At 37.1% G+C, this 17,114-nt stretch overlaps 1 protein-coding gene across 2 annotated transcripts; it reads left to right on the forward strand.

Annotated features, from left to right (window-relative positions):
- Positions 1–5,185: 5,185 nt before the first annotated feature.
- On the forward strand, positions 5,186–16,236 carry LOC114821154 (uncharacterized). Of its 2 annotated transcripts, XM_070812198.1 has the most exons (8): positions 5,186–5,689; positions 6,360–6,438; positions 6,577–6,670; positions 7,106–7,168; positions 8,831–8,897; positions 15,006–15,070; positions 15,774–15,913; positions 16,005–16,236. In XM_070812198.1, exons 1-7 carry the CDS (start codon positions 5,596–5,598, stop codon positions 15,783–15,785), a joined length of 474 nt encoding a protein of 157 aa, XP_070668299.1. In that variant the 5' UTR covers positions 5,186–5,595; the 3' UTR covers positions 15,786–15,913; positions 16,005–16,236. The 2 variants fall into 2 exon arrangements, 1 of the variants encoding a protein (XP_070668299.1); XR_003768566.1 differs by lacking the exons at positions 5,186–5,689; positions 6,360–6,438; positions 6,577–6,670; positions 7,106–7,168 and adding an exon at positions 7,387–7,399 and having other exon boundaries at positions 8,833–8,897.
- The last annotated feature ends 878 nt before the right edge of the window (positions 16,237–17,114 follow it).

Below are 17,114 nucleotides of genomic sequence, written 5' to 3' on the forward strand. Positions count from 1 at the left end.
CCTGGCAGTTGAATGAGAGACAAGGAGAAGGAGAACAATCAACCGGAAGCCGAAGTCAAACCTCTGATCCTGGGTTGCTTACTTGGAAGTTTGACTGCTTACCTTGTCTGTCACCTCTTTCGGCAGATCTCCTAGCTCGGCAACTTGGGGGACTCCTACTATAGGGTTTGTATCACACTTGACTAAGCCCGAAACTACAACTAAGCTTTAAGTGAAATTGATACATTACCTTGTGCGTCAACATCAGCTAAGTACACCATTCCCGGATGGAGGAAAGGTACTTCCAGAGAAGGGCAGATGAAGATCAGACCACACTTCGGTACTTAGAAGTTTCGTGATTACTCAAGGGATTGGATCTTGCAAGTCCCCAACTGAGGAGTTTCCCTCACTCGGGAACTTAGGGGAGCACTGTTTGTACCATACTTGACCAATCCCGAAACTACCGAGCACCGGCCAACGCTATACTGTCAAGGACCCAGAAGAGTTCCCCTCCGACCAGGAGGCCAATCACTACTCGACACGTGTCAAGATTAGAAGCCAATCAGAGCGCAGCACGTGTCGACATCAAGAACCAATCATAACATGACACATGTCAATGTGACAAAGCTACAAGTTTTTCTATAAATAGGGGTCATTCCCCCACAATATTGCCTAATGCCATTTTGTGTTAAATCATTCACAAGAACTCACTAAATTGAGAGCTTGATCCTTTGTACTTGTGTAAGCCCTTCACTACTAATAAGAACTCCTCTACTCCGTGGACGTAGCCAATCTGGGTGAACCACGTACATCCTGTGTTTGCTTCTCTGTCTCTATTCATTTATGTACTTATCCTCACTAGTGACGGAAGCAACCAAGCGAAGGTCACAAAACCTGACACTTTCTGTTGTACCAAAGTCTTCGCTGATTTTGTGCATCAACAAACCCCAATTGGGAAAACAATTTAATCCTCTAAGACTATTAATTCCCAATAGACTTAGGACAACTAATCATGGGCTGGAAAAAAACCCAACAATCTCCCCCTCCAGACCATGAGGAAGGTATACCATAATAGGATTGCTCATCTTGACCAAACTCCCATTGATCGAACTTTTCATGACCAAACTCCCCCTGATCGAATTACCCATAACCAAGCTCCCCTTGATCGAACTACGAATTAACCAAGACCCTCTTGATTAGATTTCTCTTGACCAGGCTCCCCTTGATCACAACACCCATCGTCATTGGCAAAGGCAATTATAGACTTATTTGCCAAAAAACCATCAATCATCTGCATTAAAGAAGCTCTTCATCGTAAGTCACAACACTTGCAATATTGTTCCCATCCTTTTGTTCATTTTTCCATTTACGACAATGCTTCTTCATGTGACCCTTTTTCCCACAATAGTGGTAGTTGCCATTGAATCTCGTCTCACCAGAATTTTTGCCTCTTTTCTCTGTGACAAATAGTTGTCTAGCGCCTGCACCTGAAGCTTTTCTCCTTGTTTCTTCATTAAACATGCTATCCTTAACGGCATCCATAGATAGTATACCATTAGAAGTCGAATTGCTTACAGTTACGACGAAGGTTTCCCAACTATCTGGCAAGGATCCTTGCAATAAAAGTGCTAGCAGCTATTCTTCAATATTCAAACCCACAGTGGCTACCTGATTGATCACGTTCTAAAAGTTGTTCGAGTGCTCGGTTACACTAACATCTTTCGCATACTTCATGTTGACAAGCTCTTTGATAAGGAATGCTTTCTTGGCAGCAGTCTTCTTCTCAAATAGGGATTCTAACTTCTTCCAAAGAGCTTGCGCATCAGTTTCTTTAGACACATGGTGATAGATGCTCTCATCCACCCATTGTCTAATTGTACCAATAGTTTTACGATTCATCTTGGTCCAATTGGCATTAGACATATTTTCTGGCTTGCTCTTAACACCTTCAATTGGCTCATGGAGATCTTTTCAATAAAGCATGTCCTCCATTCTTGATTTCCACGTAACCCAGTTGGAGCGGGTGAGTTTCATCATAATTGAACCCTCCATTCTAAATGGATATCAGCCGAACCTGGCTCTGATACCACTTGTTGAGAATATCACGTTTAAGAATGGAAAAAACAAGAACAAACTTCGGAAATCGAAAAACAAATAACCAAGATAAATAACACCACAAATTTACGTGATTCGGCAATATGTGACTACGTCCACGGGACAGCAACAACAATCTTTCACTATATCAATGATGAGTACAACCAATAATCTTGCCAAATCTCTAGAACTAAGACTTGACGAAAAACCTGAAATAACAAGAACAAGAAATACACTATCTCTTTTCTTTTTTCTAACACACACTTTACAATATTCTCTCACTCTAATCCCTTGAGTGGTATACAATTTGTTGTTTTGCTCCCTCCTCAAAACTAGTACAATAGCCCCTTTATATGGACATAATAAAGGTCTTCTTCAATAAGGATTATTAATCCTAATTGGAATCTATTTATGAATCCTACTCCAATTGAAAAACTAACCCCAACTAGGTAAACAACTCTAATTGGGAAAACAATTTAATCCTCTAAGACTATTAATTCCCAATAGACTTAGGAAAACTAATCATGGGCTGTTAAAAACCCAACAAACCTAAGGTGTTCAACGGAGTGAAACATGTCCAAGAATCAAAGAATGGTAATTGTAACCCTGCGCCCGCTGTGATGGCTTAGGTAAACAAAACCTGACATGGTTGATGGAGTGAAACACATCCAAAACTCAAAGAATGGTCATTGTGACCCTGCGCCCCGTACAACGGCCGAAACCATATCCTTTAAAATTATTTTCGGAAAAAAGCAAGAAAAGTAAAAACAATTCCAAAAAAAAAAAAAAATCATCTTTAAAATTATTTTCCCTCTAGATACAAAATCATATCCTTCTCTCGTCCACATCGCAAGAGTCCCTAATAATTTGCAATTACAAATTTACAGGGAACCAAGCTCGACAGATTTGTGGGTTCATTTTCTTTTTACAAATCAAATTACTAACCAGGTTAAATTTTTGCTAGCATGTTACGTCTTCTTTCAAAGGTTTTAGCTTCTTATATCAAAGTTACGAATCATTTATTGCATGGCAGGGTAAATGAAATGAAATGGAACAAATCATTTCGGAGCTTGGTCCTTCCTCCAAAAGTTTAGTTTCCTCCAATATTTTAGTTTGGATCTTATATTATGAACCGTTTGGAAATTAGACATGAAACCTGATGCCCATGTATCTAACCTTTAAATTTTCAAATAACACAAACTATTCATTTTCAAACTGTTGTAAAATGATTGTGATTGTTAGGTGTAGGATGAACTTCATGGCAAAAGCGTTTGAGAACAAAACAGAAATTTTGGACAGCGCATGTCACATACGGAGAGTAAACTTCATGTCAGCTGCATGCTTAGATTAATGGGTCTGATCGTCTGGTCACTGGTGCCGATGTCGAGAGCTGTTCGTTTACCACTTCAAGTGGCTTGTCGTTGTGGAGTTTTTTTAGGAAAAAAAATGCTCAAACATCAGGATTTGTCTTTCTTTTCTCTGTTTTTTTTTTTTTTTTTTTTGCTTTCTTTTGGCTACAACAGAAGAGGGCACACATGTAATGCGTTTAACTCGTTTTTAATACAATATTTAAGAAAATTAATTTATAATTGGATTAATCGCATCACACGTGTGCCCTCCCAGTAAACACCTCACACGTGTGCCCTCCCAGTAAACACCACAACATGGAATTATACATCAAACAACGGCTCCATACACACCACAACAAAATGGTGTTGCTGAAAGAAAAAATAGAACATTCAAATATATGATTAATTCCATGTTAAATAGTTCTGGGCTTCCACACAGTTTGTGGGGTGAAGCTTTACTTACTGCAAATACCATATTGAATAAGGTTCCTCTAAAAAGGATTGACGAGTCACCTTATGAGATATGGAAAGGACATAAACCCACTTATAAAACCCTTAAAGTGTGGGGTTGCTTAGCAAAGGTGCAAGTTCCGTTACCAAAAAGAACGAAATTAGAACCTAAAACTATTGATTGCGTATTCATTGGATATGCAAATAATAGTGCTGCTTATAGGTTCCTTGTTGTGAAATCTTCGATATGTGTGGCAGCCATGATATGTGTGTAGCATATTGTCTTGGTTTACTACTGCGGTGAACAGTTCAAGATCTTCCACATCCACTGCGTCACCAAGTAAACCCGATATGTTTTCACTAGGGTAAGTTCAAGTCCAAAAGACACTTCACCCGATGCATATTATGACTATTCTCTCTCAGTTTTAGGCAGCCTAGTCACACATTTGCATTTACATTTGCATTCAAATGTGGGGTCATTGTTGGAGTTTGAATGAAATTTCAACTCAAATGTGGGGTATTGTTGGAAGTTTGAGTAGAAATTTTCTTGTCCCACATTGGCCATTCCCAAAAGAGTTTATCACTTTATAAGGCTTTATCCTTTAAAGAAAGTAATTGGAGTAATAGGCCTGGAGACTATAATTGGGCTCACCCTTGGGGTTGGGCTTTGGGGTGTAATAATTATTTGGTAATTAATATATAATTAATATATAATTATTCGGAATTAAGTAATTATTTTTAGGAAAAGACTCATCCTTTCAGATGAAGTCTGAAAGTTCTTTCTGAACACAGAGCAAAGCACCCCTCTGAAGAGATGTCTCCCAACAGTCACACCCCATTTTCATACCTGTTGCAAACAGGCATCCATCTGCTATATATACATCCATATGCATGGCATTTAGAACACAGAAATAATAAACTTCATCTTCTACATTCATAAACCTTCTTACTGAGAGAACCACATTAATATTCGCCAGAAGTCTATTTTCCGGTGCTGGAATTTCTGACTTAGATCGTTGAATCCTGGTGGAACAGACGTCCGTAGAACTACAAGCACAGAGTAGGGACGAAATTTCTGTTTCAAGGACATTGCGGTACGCAAGCCTCGATCTTCAAGTTGTCTGTTTTATAATTCATAGTCTAGTTTATATTCTGTTAGTTTCTATTGCATTTCTTATTTATTAGCATATATAAATTATCACAGATTGTTGACTTATATCCAACAGGTTGTTGAGAAAACTGAATTAAACAGGTTTTTTTTGTTTTGTTTGTTAATTTTCTCGGAAACGTAGTTGATTGTTGTGTTTCTGAAAATTTGAAAACAAAAGAAGAAGGTGTTTGTGAAGTCGGTTTCGACGAAGAAGCAGGCTAATACTGTTATAAAAATTTATGTTTATGTCATTAGTTAACCAAATGGCTCAAGTTCGCTGCAAAGAGTGTAAGAATAAACCATTATGTATTCCTTGCATGCATAACTGCTATGCATTAATCTGCTCTGTATCCTTTAATACTTCTGATTAATAACTTACTAAGATGTTGGGTTAATTGAGTTCGTTTTGTTAGAATGGCCACCACTTTTTGAAGTGATTTTCTCTGGGTAGAATCCAGCAAATGATGTTTGATATGGTTAAACATATATATATTTAAGATTTTGATCTCGTGTGATTTGGCAATACTTTTCAGCTAATATTCCTCTCTCTCTCTCTCTCTCTCTCTCTCTCTCATGAAGGCACTGATTGCATTAAAAAAAGGTTCCCAGTTAATCAAGTATAGCTGGAAAGGGAAGCCAAAACTTCATCCATTTCAAAATTTCTACTGTGAGTAATTTTCCTTTACATTAGGATATTGGATTCATTTCATACTAATAAGTTTTTTATCTTCATCTTCTTCCTGCTATGCATCTCCACGATCTGTACTAGATATCTTAACCGCTTGAATGGCTTCATTTTTCGTATCTTAGAGGATGAAACCACACTAATCTGGTATTCACATGGAGAAGAACGAACTCTGAAATTAGCTTCTGTCTCTCGAATTATCTCCGGACAGAGAACAGAGTTTAACTCCACTACCAATAACTAATCAATATTGTTTTGTTTCAACTCAGTAATTGTGCGTTTCAGTCTATAATTATGAACCACTATTGAGTCCTACTCAACGTATGTGGTTCAAAAATTTGGTTAAAACCGAGGATTGCTATTTTTTTTCAAGCTAAAAATGTATATATACATAGTTTAGGAAAGGGATGCTTACAATATAGAATGGCTATAAATGTTATTGTAATAGGTTGCTATTACATTTTGTGGTTAAATCAAATTGGTTGTCTAAACCATGCTATGTGTTTCGTAACCCTATGTATTTCTTATTTGTATCAGTGGAGTTTATATTTTTGTTTTGTCAAATTTGATTTCCTCTCATTCTAATTTGATGGATATTTTAGAATTTGAGAAGGTGGTTGTGGTTTCATGCGATCGCCGTTATGCAGCTCAGACCTTCACGATTCACCACTGTCACCCCATCACTGCCGTCGTGACCATCGCCGCCACATCACTGCTGTTGAAAACACTAGGTAATTTGTGAATTAGGGTTTTTTTTATTATGTGAACATCGCGGTTGAAAACACTAGGTAATTTGTGAATTAGTGTTTTTTTTATTATGTGAATTTCTGGTTTATGGATTTAGGGTTTTTGAGTTAGTTTTTGTGAAGGTCATTGTTTGATTTTAGGCACACTATAATCGATTACAAGTTTTCAGATCCTAAACACTTTGATAGGGTTTCCAGAAAAGACATCTTTCCAAAGGCGCGTAGTGACACTGTCGATTTCGTCAACCAATCTTCACTGGAAGTTTCTCTGTCATCCTATATATTGCAGCATTAACACATTTGATGAGAAATTTTCAGTTTCTGGTCACTTAAGATGGCAGGAAAATGGACACAATAAATTATCCAAGGTCTTTATCATGCTAGATGAGAATTGGAAAGTGCCTGAAATTATTGCCTGAAAAGTTATCTGAAAATAATGGAATAAAAGATTAGTTTATAGGTGTATGCACTTAATATTGGATATATGGTATTTTTCAGGTTATTTGACATACAATTGCATATAATCTCAATTTTCTCTTGCAATTTTTGTCTGAGCTTCGGAATCGTTGAAAAATTTGTCTAAATAATAAATTAATTGAAATGGCTATTAGTAATGAATGAGGTATTTACTGTGTTTTTTTGGTGTGTACAGAGCCAATGGTATGTTGCTAACGAAGGCAAAAACAATATGCAGTTTGCTGCATATAGAAAACGGACTTGGATTCTCTACCCTCCCATTTAGGTGCCCTTCCCGTGCCCTCCTGTTTTGTGTGGTCACGTTTAAGCCATGTCAATATTTTATATTATTTTTTTATAAAAATAATAAAATAAAAATAAATAATAATATATAATGTTGACGTGGTTTAACCGTGACCACAAAAACATGAGGGCACGAGGAGAGTACAGAAATTGGAGGGCAGACAATCCAAGTCCATAGAAAACGGAGGTTAGTTTGGTTCCAACTTCTTTTTTTAGTTTATTTGAATAAAAAATTGGTAAGTTCGAGTCCAATTTGATTATTTCTTGCTTTCCTGCTGCCTGTCTGCTCTCCCCCTTTCCTGCTGCCATCCATTGCCTTGAACAAAAACAAAAAACAAAAAAAAAAAAAAAAAAAAAACCCATTTGCCAAATCCACAAAGCCATAAAAAAAGACAAGTAGAATTTTATATTCTCTACCCACTTTTTTTCATGATTGCTGTTGCCTTCTTTTTTTAGAAAGGAAAAGTCTGGCTCTCCTTGGACAATACCATCTTTCTCAAAACATGGATTCGGAAAGACATTTGATAGAATTTATTTTGAGTCCAAATTATTAAATTAGGAGAGCTAAGAAGATATTAATAGGGGTGATATCCACACATCTATTTTTACTTCTCACACATCCTTTGATAATTTATGTCCGTTGATTTTCTTCAATTCATCCGATCCGACGGCCGAAAATTAAAAAGGTGAGCAGTAAAATGGGGTGTGTGGATATCACATCCCTATCCACACACCCCTATTAATAACTCTGGTTATCTCTTTTGGCTACCACCTTGCTCTCCATTTCTCTTTTTCCTCCTGATCTGCTGCTTTTTTAGTGTTACAACCTCTCTGCAAAAAACACACTCTATGTGTTTTGCATGTTTTTGTTCATGCTTCTATTCTTTGTTGTTGTGGTGGTGACTCTGTGAATGAAATTCTCAGTTATCTATTCCTCTACAATACATGAGACATCTGATTTTTGTTCATTGACAGATGATGCCACATGCTTGAGATTTTTATGCCATCACTATGTTGGTTCGTCTGTGATTGTTATTGTTTGTTTTAGAATGTGTATGCTATGTGTCATGCATAGATTAGAGCAGAGATCCATGATTTAAATTCAACATAATCCTCACATCAAACTTAGTTAAGTTCGATGTTGTTTTTTGAAACTTAGTATGCTGTTACCAATAACGTTAAGTTTAAATCATTTTATCATATAACATTATGTACTTAAATTTAACTACTAATGTTAAGTAATAAACTGACGTAACAAAACAATATTACAAGAATCTTCATTAACGTAATTAATAAACCAATCAATATTTCATAATTTTTTGTAAGTGTATTAATATCGATCCAAAGCCGCATGGCATACCTGTGTGGTCAAATCTTTTGATATAACAATCTACTCAACGTTTCCAATGTAAATAGCATTAATCTTTAGTACATTAATTCAAATAAAATTGTGGCTCAAGGGAACAGTCAATGATCCACATGGCATCAAAGTATTTTACTAAAGTTTATATTACACGTGTGTATTGCATTATGTGTGTGCGAATACCTTTTTTTCACTGTCAGTCTATATTAGTTTTGATTTCTGAGTTGATTTAACAAACATGTTTCTTTTTATTGCAGATTAATTTGGTTCTCGCTAAATGAATCAAAGATCATAGGACTAGAACCAGTGGTTTCCAAAAAAGGTTGGTTCTTGAATAGTTTATGTTGTACCGTATATTTGGTCTCAGTATTTGGGCTTCATTACTTAGCCCATGATTCAAGTAAGAGGGGAGGAAACCCTTATTTTATAAAAGGGCTCCCTCATACTGGACGAGAGGGGGGAAACAGACAGAGGGAAAACGGGAGAGCAAACAAAATAGCAAAGAAAGCAAACACTGCCTCTATAGCCTCCATGTATATTCAACATTCATTTACATAGTGAAACGAAATCAACACTAGTGTGGATGTACCTCAACTTGAGGTGAACCACGATATATCTTCGTGTTCTTGTGCGTTTGTGTGATTCACGGTCGGATTTACGTTGGTCCAAGATTGATCCGATTTTGTGCATCAATATTTGGCGCCGTCTCTAGGAATCGACATGAAAGCTATGTTGGTTCTCTCTACTTTTACATCTCACTATCGTGAAACCCTCACAACCTCCACCGTGAATCTTCAGAAACCCAAGAACCAAACACCTGCAGAGTCACTGCAAAACCCATGTCTTCCGCTCCAGCTCTCAGTCACGATAGCAGCGATGGAAACACGACAGAAACTCGCTCTCTTCTCTCTCATGGTCTCACCCGGGATTACAGCACGAGGTCGATCTCCGCCGTCGAGCAGGCCAAGACAAGTTTAAGAACCAGAAGCTCTTCATTTGGTTTCCTGTGAAAGGGATCAGAGTCAATGTACCAAGTTCCAACTTCATTTACTTTGATGTCGACGTCGTCGACCAGCAGTTCCCTTCGTCTACTCGAAACGTCACTACCACGAGTGGAATCGGGGGACTCGAACTGTCATCACCACTCAACTTAGAGACGCCAGCGCTGAAAACTGGCCGGAGGCATTTCTCTGAAACTACCGCATAACCACTGCTTGGAAAACCCACAAAGAAGCTAAGTCTTCTTCTAATTCACCAACTTGTTTATTATTTAATATTTTATTATTATGTTTGTTACATGAGTGCGGCACTAACTTGCTCTAATATATACATACATATATATATATATATATATATATATATATAGTTCTCTGCATTTTCCTCTTTCAAAATTACAAGCACATTGCAAGTTTTCAAAGACAAACTGTATCCACCCAATTCCATCTGCCAAAAGATAAGTTTGAGAACCATGAGCTCTTCCTCTGGTTTCCTGTGAAGGGGATCAGAGTTAATGTACCAAGCTCTGACTTCATTTACCTTAATGTCGGCGTCGTCGACAAGCAATTCCCTTCATCTACTCGAAACGTCACTACCACCAGTAGAATCGAGGGACTCGAACTGTCATCACCACTAAACCTAGAGACGCCAGCGTTGAAAATTGGTCGGAGGCATTTCTCTGAAACTGCCGCATAACCACTGCTTGAAAAACCCACAGAGAAGCTAAGTCTTCTTCTAATTCACCAACTTGTTTATTATTTAATATTTTATTATTATGTTTGTTACATGAGTGAGGCACTAACTTTCACTAATATATATATGGCTCTGCATTATTCTCTGTCAAAATTATAAGCACAATGCAAGTTTTCAAAGACAAATTGTATCCACCCAAGTCCATCTGTCAAAAGAAAAAAAACACATTTACTTTTCCTTTTCAGCAAACGTTATTATGTTTCTCAATATCATCTATTTAATATTTTATTATTATTATTTTATGATATTTGTTACAAGGTGTGCCACCTCCTTTTAAAATAACATAGCTTTAATCATTTTTGAATATTATATTCATTATTTAAATGTTGGAATGAACTTTAATGACTTAGAGCACACTACACAATGCAAGTATACAGATTTATATTTATTTAAATATTTTATTATGATAATACTCTTTTGTCGTATCATTACTACTATGCCAACACAGGCTGCTAATACCACATACCTTGTGCGTCCATGCTTGTCATCATAATACGACTTTATCATGATTATTCCCAAGTAGGAAGTCTGATACATCACATATTTTCACTTTTCATTATTAGGGCATAGTCCGCATTCCATAATACAAAGTTACATATATATACACATATACTTTATCCCTATAGTCATCATGTATAAAATTATTATACTCAGATTGTTTTCCATTATTTTTCACTAGTGACATATATTTAGCCCAAGTACTTATGCAATATTTATTCACTACCTAGTGTCATGTGATTGCCCTTAATAAGGGCATATATGATACAAATCATTTACCACATAACTTAATAAATTATTTTTGTAGTAGGCACAAACTGGTAATTTGATTTATAACTTTGACAATTGATTTATTAATTATGCATTCATGCTTATACTATTATTTATTGTCAGTAATGATTGAGCAACTAGCTCTATCGATCAACATTGTTGTTGATTAAAAAAGCCTACTGACACTATTGATCAGGCTATAGATCATTGAGCCACATGCTTATGGTGACAAAGATTTAGTCTGACTGGTGATCTCTTGTCTGACCGGACACCCACTTGCTCAGACACTTGCTCATTTGGATACCTATGTGCTTGGACACCCGCGAGCTTGGACACCAATTCGTTCGGGCACTTACGATATTAGACACTCTTGAGCTCGAATCCCGACTCACGGACCCAATTTGTGGACTCAACTCACGAACCCAATTTGTGGACCCAACTCACGGACCTTACAGATGGCCCTGACTTAAAGACCCGACTTGTGGACCTAAGAGTTGAGTCATAATGAGCGCACGCTGACGTCGAGTGCATACTCACAATGAGGAACGCCACGAGCCGAGCCGCCTTGCAACAAGCACTGCCTCCAGCCGTGCAACCACCTCGCCGCGAGCATTGCCTCTAGCCAAGCAGCTTCGCAACGTGTGATACCTCTAGCTGAATATTACTTTACGTTGAGCATTGCCTCATGTTGAGTACTGGTTCAGGACAACATCTAGTCATTTCGGCCTACACATGGTTTGGTTTTGAAGTCTCCAGCCAAAAGATTCACCCGACACATAGACCCATATACGAACCCAACAAGCGGATCTGAGTCATGTCGAGAATTAACTCATAATGAGCTCACGCTGACGTCAAGTGCATACTCATAATGAAGAACGCTACAAGTCGAACCACCTCATAATGAGCACCGCCTCTGGCAAAGTAACCGCCTCGTTGCGAGCATTGCCTCTAGCTGAGCTGCCTCACAACGTGTGCTACCTCTAGCTGAGTATTGCTCCATGTTAAGCAACGTCTCATGTCAAGTATTAGTTCTGGACATCTAGTCACTTCAGCTTGCATATGGATTGGATTTGAAGCCTCCAGCCAAAAGACTATTTTGACTGAAGACTTAGGGGACTTCTGTTGTACTATATATTGGGCCTCAGTATTTGGGCTTCATTACTTAGCCCATGATTCATGTAAGAGGGGAGGAAACCCTTATTCTATAAAAGGGCTCCCTCAGACTGGACAAGCGGGGAAATAGACAGGGAAAACAGGAGAGCAAACACTGCCTTTATAGCCTTCATGTATATTCAACATTAATTTACATAGTGAAACGGAATTAACACCAGTGTGGACGTAGCCTTAACTTGAGGTGAACCAGGATATATCTTTGTGTTCTTATGCGTTTGTTTTCCAGCTCGTTGCAAGGTGGCTTGGCTCGTGGCGTTCCTTGTTGCGAGTATGCACTCGACGTCAGCGTGCGCTCATTATGAGTTAACTCTTGGGTCCACAAGTCGGGTTTTTGAGTCGGTGTCATTTGTAGGGTCCGTGAGCTGGGTCCACAAATTGGGTTCGTGAGTCGGGGTTCGAGCTCAAGGGTGTCCAATCTCGTAAGTGTCCGATCGAATGGGTGTCTAAGCACATATGTGTCCAAATGAGCAGGTGTCCGAGCAAGTGGGTGTTTAATCAGACAAGAGATCATCGTTCGGACTAAATCTTTGTCACCATAAGCATGTGGCTCGGTGATCTATAGGCTGATCAATAGTGTCGGTAGGCTTCTTTAATCAACAACAATGTTGATTGTTATAGCTAGTTGCTCAATAATTCATGACAATAAATACATTAATGCATAATTAATAAATCAATCAACAAAGTTATAAATCAAATTGCCAATTTATGCCTACTACACATAAATAATTTATTAAGATGTGTGGTAAATGATTTGTATCATATATGACATTGTTAAGGGCAATCACATGACACTAGGTAGTGAATAAATATTGCACAAGTACTTGGGCTAAATATATGTCACTAGTGAAAAGTAATGGAAAACAATATGAGTATAATAGTCTTACACATGATGACTATAGGGATAAAGTGTCACATCCCGGCCCGGGAGCACGCCTTGATTCTTGATTCTTGGATCGGGGCGTGTCATAAAGTATGTGTATATATATGTAACTTTGTATTATGGAGTGTGGACCGTGCCCTAATAATGAAAAGTGAAAATATGTGATGTATTAGACTTCCTACTTGGGGAATAATCATGATAGAGTCGTATTATGATGACAAGCATGGACGCACATGGTATGTGGTATTAGCAGCCTGTGTTGGCATAGTAGTAATGATGCGACAAAAGATTATCATCATAATAAAATCTTTAAATAAACATAAATCTGTATACTTGCATTGTGTAGTGTGCCATGAGTCACTATGTTATTTTAAAAGGAGGTGGTCGACATCTTGTAACAAATATCATAAAATAATAATAATAAAATATTAAATAGATGATATTGAGAAACATAATGATGTTTGTTGAAAAGGAAAAAGTAAAGGTGATTTTTTTTTCTTTTGGCAGATGGAATTGGGTGGATACAGTTTGTTTTTAAAAACTTGCAGTGTGTTTGTAATTTTGGCAGAGGAGAATGTAGAGAGCTATATATATTAGTAAAAGTTAGTGTCGCATTCATGTAACTAATAAAATAATAAACAAGTTGGTGAATTAGAAGTAGACTTAGCTTCTTCGTGGGTTTTCCAAGCAGTGGTTATGCGGCAGTTTCAGAGAAATGCCTTTAGCCAGTTTTCAACGCTGGCGTCTCTAGGTTGAGTGGTGATGACAGTTCGAGTCCCCCAATTTCACTCGTGGTAGCGGCGTTTCGAGTAAACAAAGGGAATTGCTCGTCGACGACGCTGACATCGAAGTAAATGAAGCTGGAGCTTGGTACATTCGACTCTGATCCCCTTCACAGGAAACTAGAGGAAGAGCTCCTAGTTCTCAAACTTGTCTTGGCCTGCTCGACGACGGAGATCGGCCTCGTGCTGTGATCCCAGGTGAGACCATGAGAGAGAGAAGAGAGCGAGTTTCTGTCGTGTTTCCATTGCTACTGTCGTGATTAGGAGCTGGAGCGGAAGACATGAGTTTTGCAGTGACTCTGTAGGTGTTTGGTTCTTGGGTTTTTGCAGATTCACAGTGGAGGTTGTGAGGGTTTTACGGTGGTGAGATGTAAAAGTAGAGAGAACCGACATAGCTTTTCGTGTCAATTCCCACAGACAGTGCCAAATGTTGATGGACAAAATCGAGTCGATCTTGAACCAACGTAAACCCGACCCAATTTTGTGCATCAACATTTTCATTTATGCTTTTTCAGTTCTTTGAATGGACTTCCTATAATCCAAAATGAGCTAATGAACAACTCTTTTGCTACATTGTGTTTTCAAATCAATATTTAGGCTAATAATTGAAGGCTGATTCTTTTTTTTTTTTTGAAAAATGTAATCTAGATTCTTAAACTGTGGCGATTAATGTGGTTTTTAGGTAAATTTTCCGAGTGGGGGAGAAGGGGTGGGTGGGCGCCCCTCAATTGGTAAATAAATATTTAAATGTGCAAAACATGGATATCATGGAAGAATTCAAATGTTTTTCCTGCACTAGGTTGGAGAGCATGATCATTTTCTGTTTGCACATCACAAAGTTTGTTTTGAGTACTTCTCACGCCATTGAGGCACAAATGTTCTTCCTGCATTAGTTAATTTTCTTTATATCAAAATTTAATAAATTCAATTTTCCTTTGTATCCAAATGTATTAAAGTAATTGTGATTGAGGTTTGTTTATGTCTACTTTCCAAGATTTATTTTTTGTTTACATGTCTCACTTTGTTTATGAATGCCTTTTGGTTAACTGAAAGAATGCTTTTCATTCTCGATTTTCAGGACTTTATCTACCTTTTACAAGTCAACTCCACAATACCAAAGTACAAGAGAAGCAAAGATTTGAGGTGATTTTTGCTCTTAACTTATTTAGATTTTATATTCTGGGTTAATTATCAACCGGATTCTATTACTAGATTTAGAATTGTAATTTGGTACCATTGCTGCCTCCTGCCTCTTCGGTTTTCACATCATAATGCCACAAAATGCTAATTTTAAATTCTAGGTTATGGGTAAGAATTAGTATTTGGAGGCACAAATTCTTTTCAGCCGCTAGACCAAGTTCTAAATCTTTTTTCGTGTAGTTTACATTAGGCTATTCAAGCCCTATTTTAAATGTATGATTGGTTTGCGTGAAATGAATGAAAAAGAGAGTTAGAATACCCTGTGAGATAATCGATTCCAGAAACCATTTTAAATAAAATGTATCAAAAGTGTTGAACGGAGAGTGAAAAGATTCTTTGCATGGAAAACATATTTAACTTTGTTTTCTTTACTCAAAGTGCTCTTATTTAATTTGGTTCTGTTTCGGTTGCGTAGTTCATGGTTCGCAGCGACGAAGAATCGTTTCCTAAGAAATATATTGAGCTAAGTTCTTTTTGGTAGGAAATGAGGGTTGTTGATGTTAGCAATGGATTGAGTCTTTCTATTTGGTATGATTATATCTCTGAACAAGCATTAATAAATAGAACGATTTCGATCAATAATTTTATTCAGTCAAGATTCAAACTTCCATTGTAGAGCAAACTATAACTCAAACTCCCATTGCAGATCAAACTATAAGTCAAACTCCCATTCTAGAGCAAACTATGAGTCAAACCCCCATTTCAGGGCAAATTGGGAACGAGGAGAAGCAGTAGGGCATGGCTATTTCCGGGGCATCGGTTGTTTTGAGATTCTGGTGTAATTAGGTTTGAAAATTCTGCTCCTTTGCTTTTTGATTTGTATACATCTCAAATTTCTCTTAATTGCTAATGGATTTATTTTCTTTGGAAATTTCAGAAAGTCGGGTTGTGGGAGGACCAAGCTGGTTTGTTGTCATTTTTAGGTATATAATCATCTGCCCTGATAGCATATTCAAAGCCTATTTAGTTATATGGATTTTTTATTTATCTTTCTAAAGCTTTTGTGCCTGGATTTTAACTATGTGATTGGTAATTATTGGTAATTACTTAGCACGATAATTGTCAAGCATATGATCGTTATTCATGAATACAAAACCTTCATTCACAAATCACAAGTATATGATGAGCTATTTAGAAATTCGGCATTTTCATCATCCAATTCAATAGCATTTGGGATACTATGCTAGAATTCTATTACAGCTCCAGTTAAGAGATGTGAAGCATGAAGAATATCTCTTTAGGAAGTGTTAGCTACTTTGGTTAATTGGTCAATGAAATTAGCCATTTTTGTCATTTAGATTGGATAACCTAGGAAGAATGTTAGAATGATTGATCACATTCGTTAGCCCTATGTTTTTTTATTGCATAATGATAGAATTGATGCACCATTTAGTCATAGTAATTGATGTAATAAGTACGTATCAATTCACTTATCTATCCCTCTCTTCATTAAGGTAAAATGTATCTTATTCATGCAGTTCAAAGTGATGCATTCAAGTCCCACAACAACGTACGGGCACACATTTTCTAGTTCGAACTAAATTAACAAATTGAGTAATCGGAATTGGACAGCAAAGTAATCGTGATTGTTCGTGGATTAACATAACACGACGACAAACTGGTAATCATAAAGAAAGATATAATCATAATAAGTGAAACCAGTTAGGTGGTGGGTTCATGTTTGTTGTACTAAGATATTATCGAGATTTACATGTTTATCGTAACAGAGATATAATTTGAACAACTAATAAAACAATTCGTAGTTCTTGGTTCCTCTAAACTGTTTGTAGTAATTTGTAAGAAGTAGAATTAAGTCCCTACTGAAAAACGGAAGGAAAAACACTTCAATTAGCAGAAAGTAGCATAGATTTTTAGTTTAAATGACGATTTGTAACTTTTATCGGCGATTTACAATGTTTTACGACGTCCCTATATTTAATGACCATTTTAGGGTTTCCTACGTTTTCCGAAGATCTTTAGCGACAAT

Source organism: Malus domestica, chromosome 14 (assembly GCF_042453785.1).
Source record: "Malus domestica chromosome 14, GDT2T_hap1".
NCBI lineage: Eukaryota > Viridiplantae > Streptophyta > Magnoliopsida > Rosales > Rosaceae > Malus > Malus domestica.